The 12,403-nt window shown below is 38.6% G+C and overlaps 1 protein-coding gene across 2 annotated transcripts in view; it reads left to right on the top strand.

The window, feature by feature from the left end:
* The window catches only part of ryr3 (ryanodine receptor 3), a 448,180-nt gene that overhangs the window by 348,791 nt on the left and 86,986 nt on the right, over window positions 1-12,403 (top strand). Inside the window, exons 75-77 of one of the 2 annotated variants that reach the window (XM_069916619.1) lie at window positions 3,820-3,951; window positions 7,387-7,499; window positions 8,090-8,189. In XM_069916619.1, coding sequence (XP_069772720.1) covers window positions 3,820-3,951; window positions 7,387-7,499; window positions 8,090-8,189 — 345 coding nt within the window. Of the gene's footprint in view, window positions 1-3,819; window positions 3,952-7,386; window positions 7,500-8,089; window positions 8,190-9,375; window positions 9,473-12,403 lie in introns of both variants that reach the window. The other variant, XM_069916620.1, reaches the window with a different exon arrangement.

The following is a 12,403-nucleotide window of genomic DNA, read 5'->3' as shown; positions in this document are numbered from 1 at the left end:
CTGCCTACATCCCTTCTTAAAAAGTGGCGTGACATTTGCTGTCTTCCAGTCTGCCGGGACCTGCCCAGAATCCAAGGAATTTTGGTATATGACCACCAATGCATCAACTATAACTTCTGCCATTTCCTTCAGAACCCTTGGATGCATATCATCAGGACCAGGTGATTTGTCTGGCTTTAGTCCCATTAGTTTTTCCATCACTACTTCCTTTGTAACAACTATTTTATCAAGGCCTCCCCAACATTCGCATCCTTAACTCTGCACTTGGGCATGCTGGACGTGTCTTCCACCGTGAAGACTGACACAAAATATTTGTTTAATGCCTCGGCCATTTCCTCATTTTTTTCTACCAGTTTTCCTTTCTCATCCTCCAAGGGTCCTATGTTAACTCTGGCCACCCTCTTCCGTTTTATATATTTATAAAATTTTTTGCTTTCTGTTTTTATATTTTGTTCCAATTTACTTTCATAATCCTTTTTCCCATTTCTTATTACTCGCTTTGTAACCCCTTGTTGTCTCTTAAAGTTTTCCCAATCTTCCAGTTTCCCACTGCTCTTTGCAGCTTTGTACACCTGCACCTTCAATTTTATACTCTCCTTTATTTCCTTTGTTAACCACGGTTGATTTTTCCCTCTCTTGCTGCCCTTTTTCCTGACCGGAATATATATTTGTTGAGCATTACAAAATATTTCTTTGAAAATCTTCCACTGTTCCTCAACTGTTTCATCAATTAGCCTGTGCTCCCAGTCCTCTCTGCCCAATTCCTCCCTCATCCTATGGTAGTCACCCCTGTTTAAGCATAATATATTAGTTTTAGATCTAACTATTTCCCCTTCCATCTGAATGAGAAATTCAATCATACTATGATCGCTATTTCCCAGATGGTCTCTGACTATTACATCATTTACTCTACCTATCTCATTGCACAACACTAGATCCAGGAGAGCATTTTCTCTTGTGGGTTCCTTAACATGCTGCTCAAGAAAGCTATCACGGATACATTCTATGAAGTCCTCTTCTAGACTCCCACGACCAACCTGATTTTCCCAATCTATGTGGAAGTTAATGTCCCCCATGACTACTGCCGTATCATTATTACATGCCTCACTTATCTCTCTATTTATTTCCTGTGCCACTAAACTATTGTTATTTGGTGGGTGATAGATAACACCCACCAATAATTTTTTCCCTTTGTTATTCTTTATCTCTACCCTAATGGACTCAACATTATGCTCTTTAGATCTTATATCATTCCTCACTACTGCCCGGAGCTCATCTTTGATTAAGAGTGCAACTCCACCTCCCTTACCATCCTGTCTATCTCTTTGCACCACCTGATACCCTTGAAAGTTTAATTCCCATTTAGGGTCACCTTGTAGCCATGTTTCCGTGATGGCTACCAAATCATAGGCATGGGTACCGATTTGCGCCTCAAGTTTTACTCTAGGAGAATAATTCTAACTGTTTACCATATCAATGCCTCTTAATATTTTATAAACCTTGATAAAGACTCCCCTCAGCCACCAGCGCTCCAGCAAAAGCAACAGAATGTTATCCTATCTTGCCTTGTATCTCACACCTTCTAATCCCAGAAAATACCGGTAAACTTCTGTACCCTTTCCAAAGGCTACATATCCTTCCTATGATGGGGAAACCAGAATTATTCACAATATCTACGTTGGTCTACCAAAGATTTATATAGCTGCAATTTGACTTCCTTACTTTTATATTCAGTGTCCTGCTCAATGACAGCAAAAATCACACATCTTCTTTACCATGCTATTTACTTGCATGGCCACTTTCAAGGAGCTATTGAATCTGAACCTCCAGCTGCCTGTACAAATCAATGCTTTTAAGAGTTCTGCCATTAACTATACATGATCCTCTTATATTTGACCTCCCATGTGCATGTTGCACTTGTCCAGATTAAATTCCATTTCTCTGTCCAATTCTGAATCCTTTTGTATTTTTTGATAGGCTCAGCTTCAGCAATCTTTGTGTTTTCTGCAAACATTAACCCACCCTCCAACTTTATCATCCAAGTTATTACATTATATATAAACAATAGACATGCCAACATCATTCCCTGCAGAATTCCACTTGTCATGGACCTCTAGCCAGAATAGTGCCCTTTCACCACTAGCCTCTGTCTACTATGGGCAAGCAAAGTCTACATCCAACAGTCTATTTACTGTGTACCAATACGTCTATACTTTCAGAATCAGACTATGAGTGGCCTTGTCAAATGCCTTACTAAAGTGCATGAAGAAAACAACCACTGCCCTACGTTCACCAACAACTTTCACCATCTCCTCAAAAAAACTCAATCAACTATGTAAGTCATGCTGACTGTCCCAAATCTGACCATGGCTTTTAAAAATGTGCATAAATCATATCCCTAATTACCTTTTCCAACATTTTCACTCCAACTAATGTGAGGTTGACTAACCTCTAATTTCCTGAGTTATCCCTATTTCCCTTCTTGTGTAAAGAAACAATACTGGTTACTCTCCAGTCCTTCAGGACCTTGCCTGATGCTAGTGAGGATACAATGATCTTTGTCAAAACTCCAGCAATCTCCTGACTTGCCTCTATCAATAAATCTGAAAAATATCTCATCAGCCTGATGACTTAGTCACTTTAATTATCTTCAGTACCTTCTCTTTCTTGATCTCAAAAGGCCTTAACGCATTAGCATGCTCTCTTTCACTATACTCCATGTCTTTCACCTTGGTGAATATTGATGCAAAGAACTCATTTAGTGCCTCACCCATTTCCTCTGACACCAAGCAAAAATTCTCTCCTTTGACCTTGAGTAGTCCTTTCCTTCTCTTGTCATTCTCTTGTTTTTATGAAAGTATAAAATGTCTTAGGATTCTCTTCAGTCTTGCTCAACAAGGACATTTCATGGCTCCTATGGCCTTCCTAATGCCCTGTTTGAGCTCTTTCCTGCAATCCTTGCATTCCTCCAGGGCCTTGTCCAATTTTAGCTTTACATATGTTTTCTTTTATAGTAAATTCACAACCTTTCTATCATCCGAGGTTCTCTTACCTTGCTGTCCCTGTCCTTCCTCCTTCATGGCATCTAATTAGCTAGTCTTTAACTAACCCCCACATGTCTTGTCAATAACCTTGCATTGTGAAGGATGAGGAAACAAAGTATTTTGTTGGATAGGTGGATTTTGTACTCTGCTATGGGAAAAACTTTTCCCTAAAGCATGGGACCATAACAGCGAAGGGAAAAAAAGGAACAAATCTGATAGAGAGATAAGGTTGCCATCTGTAATCAGTAGCAAATATAAGCATTGTTCAAACATGGCACAGCATTTCCATTACATTACTGGTCTTCTCATCCAGAGAAAGAGAATATTCTATCACATTCCTGACTCAGCCAATCAGTCATTTGTCATATTCAGTCAAAATACTGAAACTCACTTCCTTAGTGCTCCAGTTCAAGAAAACTACCCTAGACCCCCTCTTGATGACAGCCAGGGAGGAACAAGATGTTCTGGTCTCAACTCATTGTACCCATGTTTTGCAGGTTTGCTCGAAGGAAATGATTTGAAGGTCATAATTTAACACAGTATCTGTTAACACATTAATATAATTAACACAAGAGATGATGCCTGCACTTTGGCTGATGCACAGATCAAACACTATGTGGTCTGGCCAGCATTTTGAAAGTTGGTCAAGAAAGGCAATTTCAACTATAACTCAATGACCAGAACAATTCATTGTTTAATGTCAAAAAACATCAGGTTATTGTCATCTACCTGGGATTGCCTTCTGTTTGCATATTTTAATCTTTAATCCATGCAGACTGATGACCCAGCAGTTCGATGGCAGCTCAACTTGTATAAAGATATTGCCAGACCTGAAGAGAGAATGGATCCTCACAAGATGGTGGATCGTGTGCAAAAGATTTCAGCAGCTGTTTTTCACTTGGAACAGGTAACCAGAAAAAAAGTTTAAAGGCTTTAATTCCTTGTATGAAAATAAACAATTGTGAACAAGGAGAAATGCAGTTAGAAACATAGAAGATAGGAGCAGGAGTAGGTCATTCGACCCTTCGAGCCTGCTCCGCCATTCAACGAGATCATGGCTGCTTAAAGTTCAGTACCCCGTCCCCGCCTTCTCTCCGTAACCTTTAATAGAAACAGAGAAGATAGGAGCAGGAGTAGGTCATTTGACCCTTCGAGCCTGCTCCGCCATTCAACAAGATCATGGCTAATCTTAAAGTTCAGTACCCCGTCCCCGCCTTCTCTCCGTAACCTTTAATAGAAACAGAGAAGATAGGAGCAGGAGTAGGTCATTCGACCCTTCGAGCCTGCTCCGCCATTCAACGAGATCATGGCTGATCTTAAAGTTCAGTACCCCGTCCCTACCTTCTCTCCATAACCTTTAATAGAAACAGAGAAGATAGGAGCAGGAGTAGGTCATTCGACCCTTCGAGCCTGCTCCGCCATTCAACAAGATCATGGCTGATCTTAATCCGCCGTTCAACAAGATCATGGCTGATCTTAAAGTTCAGTACCCCGTCCCTACCTTCTCTCCATAACCTTTAATAGAAACAGAGAAGATAGGAGCAGGAGTAGGTCATTCGACCCTTCGAGCCTGCTCCGCCATTCAGCGAGATCATGGCTGATCTTAAAGTTCAGTACCCCGTCCCCACCTTCTCTCCATAACCTTTAATAGAAACTTAGAAGATAGGAGCAGGAGTAGGTCATTTGACCCTTTGAGCCTGCTCCGCCATTCAACGAGATCATGGCTGATCTTAAAGTTTAGTACCCCGTCCCCGCCTTCTCTCCGTAACCTTTAATAGAAACATAAAAGATAGGAGCAGGAGTAGGTCATTCGACCCTTCGAGCCTGCTCCGCCATTCAACGAGATCATGGCTGATCTTAAAGTTCAGTACCCCGTCCCCGCCTTCTCTCCGTAACCTTTAATAGAAACAGAGAAGATAGGAGCAGGAGTAGGTCAAGATAGGAGCAGGAGTAGGTCAAGATAGGAGCAGGAGTAGGTCAATATATTAGGAGTAGTTCAATTAGGAGTAGGTCAATTAGGAGTAGGTCAATTAGGAGTAGGTCAATATATTAGGAGTAGGTCAATGTATTACTATGCCTAAGGGAAAATGGAGCATGTGAAGATGATTCCTGCAAATAAACATTATAATTTTGAGTGAATTTCTTAATGACAGCAATATGTTAGTATTTAGGCCAATTAGTATGCCATATAAATTATATGGCTTATTAATTTATCAGTCATTTATCAAAACAATATAAAATGCCTATGTTTTATTGTTGAGGCAGCATTTTTGCCATCTCAGAAATGTTTCATTACCGTGCAAAAAATTTGCAAGGTTCCCAGCGAGCATAGAATGACTTTGTCATACTCTCCACATGATGATGTAATGAATAAATTCAAGAAAAAATCTAATTTTGGGGTGAATTTTTCATTCTATTGGCCTCAGAACAAAATCTATTGGAAAGTTTCAAGATATTTGGGGGGAAAATGACAATGTTTTTTTTCCCCTAATAAACCCCAGTGGGCTCATTTAAAAGAATGGAGTACCCCGCTCTGCCTTAAGAAATTGTGGTAGGTAAATTGGTGGCATTGAATGTCAATAAATCCCCAAGACCTGTGGCACCATTTTTTTAAAGAAAGGAGAGAGAGAGAGAGAGAGATATCAGGGAATTATAGACCAGTTAGCCCAACTTCAGTGGTGGAGAAAATGTTGGAGTATGATTTCAGTCTGTGCCCCCCCTCCCTTAAATGTGCTGTGACACCCCCCCCCCCCCTCCCCAGTGGCTACTGCATGGCTCTATTGAGAATGGCTGATCTAGATGAAGTAATTTTCTGTCATATCTCCAAATTCAGGCTCAGGTCCAAAGCATTGATTGCCTTTTCCTTTGTATGGTTTGCTGCATGATCTGTGGTTCAACAAGACCTGGGGTATCATGGTCATTGAAGGTTGGAATGTAGATACAGCAGATGATGAAGAAAACAAATGGCTTGCATTAGGTTTTGAATATTGAAGCAGGGATATCTTACTGCAGTTGCATACAGCTTTGGTGAGGCCACACCATAAATACTGTTTGTAGTTCTTATCTTCTAATCTAATCTAATAGGACATTCTTGATATTGAGGGAATGCAATGAAGTCTCAACAAACTGATTCCTGGGATGGCAGGCCTGAGTATGAAGAAAGACTGGATAGACTTCGGTTATTGGAATTTAGAAGGGTGACATGGGGTCTCATTGAAACATACAAACCTCTGACAGGACTAGACAGGATGGAAGTCCAAAACAAGGGGTGCCAGACTAAGGATTTTTAAAAAATTTAGACATAGAGAACTGTAACATGCCAATTCAGCCCGACAAGTCAATGGCGCCCAATTTACACCCCATTAACCTACACCCCGATAAGTTTTTTTAAAGGGGTATAGGTTAATGGTGAGTAGGGGTAAGACATTTAGGACACAGATGAGAAGAAACTTTTTAACTCATGGAGTTAGAAATTCTGGAACTCCCTGCCACAGAAAGTCATTGAGGCCAGTTAATTATATATATATTCAAAAGAGAGTTGGATGTGGCCATATTGGTCAAAGAGATCAAGGGGTATGGAGAAAAAGTAGGAATAGGGTACTGAAGATGCATGATCAGCCATGATCATATTGAATGGTGGGGTAGCCTCGAAGGGCTGAACAGGCTGCACCTGTTTTCTATGTGAATTTAAATGCAGGTAAATAAGAAGATCCTATCCAGAATCCTGTGATTAACACTAACAAAATTGTGCTCACTCTTCCCCTAAATGGCAGTTGCTGACAAAGTGTTTGGGGGTTCTGCAGGGGATCTGTGAAGATTATGAGATGATCAAGTAACACTGAGCTTCTCAAACAGAGTCAAAAATCTTCTCAGAGATGCGTAATGTCAATAGTCTGCAGGGAACATAAATCAGATTGGAAAGAAAACTAAAGTACATTTTACAGCAGCAATTATCATTATTATATGGTTTAAAACTCTTTTGCTCCTGAATGCAATGGCCTTAATTTTCTCCATTATTTTTAGTGTAGAGCTAGTGATCAAATACCCTGATGTCATACCATTGCTCGATAACTGCAACAATACCCCTTGTGCAAGAGCAAGGTTTCTCTGCTAGCTTCTGAATTTCCACATCAAGTTGCAGATATGTAGAAGCCAAGAGTTAGTGTCAAATAGAATCCATTGCAATTAGCATATTGTGGAGGCTTTACTTTCTGCTGTGTTCCTTAATCCCTAAACTTGCTAATCAATCATCATGTTAATAATAGCATGCACTGTAAACACCACATTATTTTTCCAGAAAATCTGGCCCTTTATTGAGCAATTAAATATGCTTTTTTACAAGGTGGAACAACCACTGCGGTCAAAGAAGACAGGCTGGCACAAGCTTTTGTCCAAACAACGCAAAAGAGCAGTGGTTGCCTGCTTCCGGATGGCTCCACTTTATAACCTGCCCAGGTAGAAGTGATGTTATGTTGTGTGTGTGTGTGTGTGTGTGTGTGTCTTCCTTTCTAATGTTCACGAAGTCTCCTTTCCTGCTGCGTTCATTGTTCTAGAAGATGAAGTTACTAGAAGTTTTAGTAACAGCCTGTACATCACTGTTCAGACTAAGAACATTGTCACATTTTCTTGTCAGCTTTTAATTCTCTTTTTGGGAAAGAAAATTCCGTGGTTGAGTTTGGAGCTCCAGTGCTGCCAAGAGTTGGATTGAGATTGTCCTTTTAAATTTTTTTTTTTAACTGAGATCTTTGCCAAGCAGCATTTATATGAATGGAAAGAAGTTTGTGAAGCTACTCAAGAAATTATGTTTGTTAATAAAGTTATATAGAATATATATGTGTGTACGTATATGTATGTGTATGTGTGTAAATATAAAATGTGTGTAGTGTGTGTGATATATATATATGTATATATTATAAACACACTCACATATATGCATACATATATTTTTCTAGAACTATACTACATGGAGAAGTATCCCACAGTTAATTCAGAATCATCTTTGCTTTTAAGTTGATCAATGCAAAAATTGTATCACTTTTCTTTAGACACAAAATTAACATTTACTTCCTGAACGCCTATCAACATCTGTGGCTGGAAAAACTATATAAGAACACTGACTTTGAGAATCTTATCGTCTGTTTGACGGTAAAGTAACATTTGATTGATAGACACTATTTCCTGTCCTGTGTACACATTCTCCTTGGCACACCAATTGTGTTCTATTTGTACAGAAAACCTTACAGAATCTGATTGGTCAATCTATCAACCCAAACCCTCCACAATCTTGCATGCAGGAAGATAGAAATAATGCAAGTTTAAAATGCATAATAAATCCATGTACTCAGTTTTAAATTCCCTATACTTATTTAACCTATTCCACAAAGATGATATATTTAAACAGGTCATTAATGCATTCATTGTGTATATGCATTACTGCACATGAAAGCAAAGGATTCTTACTAATGTATAAACTAGGGTGTTAAGTTTTATTGTCAAATGAAGTTTTATGCCAGTTACTTTTTCTCTTGACTTATTTATTGCAAACTATTGGAGGAAATGTAGGCTGGAATAGCCAGTTTAAGTAGTCTGTGAAGATTCAAGAATCTTTTTGTTAATTAAAGTAAAATATAAAAGTGAATGTTGTAAAAACAGAAATGCTGGAGGACATCAGCAGGTCTCAAAGCATCCATGGGAGGTAAAGATATTTCAGGTCTGAGCTATTCTCCAATGTACAAGTAAAAACTTGGCAGATGCCTGAATTAAAAGGCTGGGGAGAGCAAAGGTGAGAATTGATTCGGGGATGGAGTGGCTCTGTGAATGCAGACATGGAGAAAAGGAGACAGAGAATAAAGGAAAAAGAAAAAGCTAGAGGAAAGGAAAAATAGATGGAAGGGGGAAGACTAACAGAAACTGGAGAAATCAATGTTATTGCCATCTGGCCAGAGAGTGCTGACAGAATATGATGCATTACCAATACTTGGGCTAACTTAATTGTCGTCCAAAATTATACTTAAAATAAATGAACTCTGACATTGGTAACTAAAATAACAGTTCATCCTATTTCAATGTTCTTATTTGTTTATTTCATTTCTGTTATATATGAATATTTAAACTCTTGAGGACCATTTTATATGCCATTTATATTTTAACTATGTTATCATGGTAAGTGATTTTGATACACCATTATTGACCAATCAGAGGGTTGAAGTTGTACAAATCTTTACTAATGATCTTTAACTGTTAATTCAAATAATAAATCTCCCTTAATCTACTAAAAGTTGTGTCTCACCTCCCACTCCTCCCAATCTTACTATACCCTCCCGCTTCCTAGGCATCGTGCTGTTAATCTCTTCGTTCAGAGTTATCAGAAATCATGGATAGAGACAGAGGAGTACTCATTTGAGGAGAAACTAATTAAGGACTTAGCTGTAAGTACTGGCCCCTGTGCGACTGGATTCAACCTCCAGCACAAGTGGCCATGCTGCATTCTGCAAGTAGTGCTGTTGCCAAGCTGCCTACAAAATGTGCAACTTTTCTCTGTCATTTATAAGAGTTGGTTTGGGGTAGTTGTTTCCCCTGATGCATTGCATTGGAAACTGGAATGAAAACTCTGCTTCTGTGAATGGTAGGTACTTTTGAGCTAAATAAGATGGACTGGCTTTTGCACTCATCGGCTTGTTCTTGCATAGGATTTGAAATAACTCACAGTAGAAATAATAATTAAGTGATAGTTGTCTTCAAGAATTGATTATTCTGAAAAAACAAAGCTTCAAGCAATTTGATAAATTTTGTGAATGTATTCCTAGACTTGGAACTAAGTGCATTTATAAGATACAATTTCTCTTCAGATTTTTATACATATCACTTTCACCTCTTTGTAAAAATGATTTAGCCTGAAGGATGGCAACTGACCTACTTCTAGACCACTACCAATGTTTCCTGTAACAAATTCCCAGGAGGCATTGAAGGGTTAAAATATATTTCTTGCTTGTAAATAGTCTGTGGCTTTGCAGTTTTGTTTAACATTTTTATGCTATCTCCTAGCAATATATTTGAACCAGGATCACATGGCTTGTTTGAAAGATAAAGATGCTCACTTTATTTTCTTTCGTTCTGCAAAATGGAGGAATCAGAAAATGTTCTGACATTCTTCTATTGATCATCTAACAAGATTTTAAAGGGTTATAACAATGTTAGCAACTTATAATAATGTTAACAATGTTTAATAAATATTGGAATGCTCAACTTGACTTTAGTACAAATTTGTTTGAATGAGTCATAGACAACAACAGCATTATTTGATCCTCCATGCAACAATAATGGAGTCACTACAATTAAATACAGTAACTGTGCATAATTCTTTTACCCTTGACGATGTAGAAGTCTGTCAGTTTCCTTTTGAAAGTTCAAACAGTTGTCAAAGCAGCACAATCTCAATTTCTGTCTCCAGAGGAACAGTGTCATTAGCCACTAACTTTTACTTTTCATTGCATATGTACAGTACTGGTCAGCACTATACAGTCAGCGATAAGTGTCAACAAAATTGCAATTGTTAAACTTGATGATCTATGGGAGCAGCATTTCAAGACTGACTTTCCTGAGTGCTCAGGGATGACTAAGAACCTTCAAAGGAAGACCAGCAGTTCATGGAATCAATGTAAAAAATCTCCCAAGCTAAATTTAAAGGGAAGATTCAAGAAAGATTCATCCTTTCATTCAGTCGACACCAACAGCATGTTTGACATGATATTTAAAGTTTATGCAGAGAAAGTACCAGATGATGTCTTGGAATGTAGTGATGGTTAAAAAAAAATATGGTATTACCACACCATGAGGTTTTGCATCCACAAAGAAAAAAGCTTTGAATAGTGTTTGATTGTAGACCAACCTTTCGGGGTTGGTCCAAATTTGACCAGTACGTTGATAAGAGTCTTAACTAGATTCCATAAAGAACCTGTTGTCATCTATGCAGATATTGAAGTGATGTTCCACCAAGTGAAAGTACCAAATAAAGACCATTCCTTTTTGGTGGATTAATGGAGACTACAGTCAGAACATGGTGGAATACAGAATGACAGGGCATATATTTGGAGAGACTTCATCACCAAGTTGTGTGAATTTTTCCCTTAAGAAGTGAGCTGAGGGCAATATGAAACAGTTTAGCTCTCAAGCTATATACACCATCAGGAATAACTTCTATGTGGATGACTGTCTTACTTCTGTAGCTACAGAAGAAGAAGCAAGAGCTTGTTATGAGTTGCAAGTGATCTGTTTCAAGGGAGGCTTTCTGCTTACCAAATGGACAAGTAACAGCTGTCATGATTTGGCTGCCATACCTGAAGCAACTGGGCAAAAGAGATGAAAAATCTGGACTTCGACCATAACAACCTTCCTATGGAGAGAGTGTTAAGTGTACAATGGTGTTTTCAGTGTGATATTTTTAAGTTCAAAATTATTTTGAAGGTCCGACCTCTCACATGAAAGGGGATTCTATCAACAGTCAGTTCGATATATGAACCTATAGGAATATTGGCACCAGTAGTCCTGACTGCTAAAAAGATCCTGTAAGATTTGTGTAGGAAAAGGATTGGTTGGGATGATGAGATACCAGAATCTACTGGGCAAGAATGGACATGTTAAATACAGGATTCTCATATGCTGGAAGACATCAGGATTGACAGATGCTTCAAACCCACAAATTCTGGAACTGTGACATCTGCTCAATTGCATCATTTTGCTGATGCATGAGAAGATGGTTACAGAACTGTTAGTTATCTGTTACTGCATGATAACCAAGATCAGGTATATTGTGGATTTGCAATGGAAAAGGCCAGAGTGGCTCCATTGAAACCGATCACTCACCTTCAAATGAAGTTGACAGCTGCTACGATAGCGAGCAGAATAGACATAATGTTGAAAAGAGAGTTGCCGATGAAACTAATAAACTCCATATTTTGGACTGATAGCACCTCTCTTCCCAAATACATGAAAAATAAAACCACAAGGTTTCTTAATTCTGTGGCTAACAGAATCACTGAAATTGATAAAGTCTCACGTCTAATACAGTGAAGATATGTTACCTCAGTTTATAATCCTGCCGATCTGGCTTCCCGAGGTTTGAAAGTCAAGTATTTTCTAAAGAAAAAGTGGGTGTCCAGGCCTTGGTTTCTTCTATAGCCTCAGAAAGAGTGGCCTCAAAATCCTGATAAATTAGAAGAAATCTTACCAGAGGACCCTGAAATCAGGAGTAAGATTGCAAATGCTGTTCATATAATGTCTGAAAACTATTGGAAAGATTTTTAAAATCTTTTCAACTATACTCCAAGTGGAGCTAAGACTCAATCCAATAACTGCTCTTT

This window comes from Narcine bancroftii, chromosome 2, assembly GCF_036971445.1.
Source record: "Narcine bancroftii isolate sNarBan1 chromosome 2, sNarBan1.hap1, whole genome shotgun sequence".
NCBI lineage: Eukaryota > Metazoa > Chordata > Chondrichthyes > Torpediniformes > Narcinidae > Narcine > Narcine bancroftii.
This window is presented reverse-complemented; position numbering and strand designations above follow the sequence as displayed.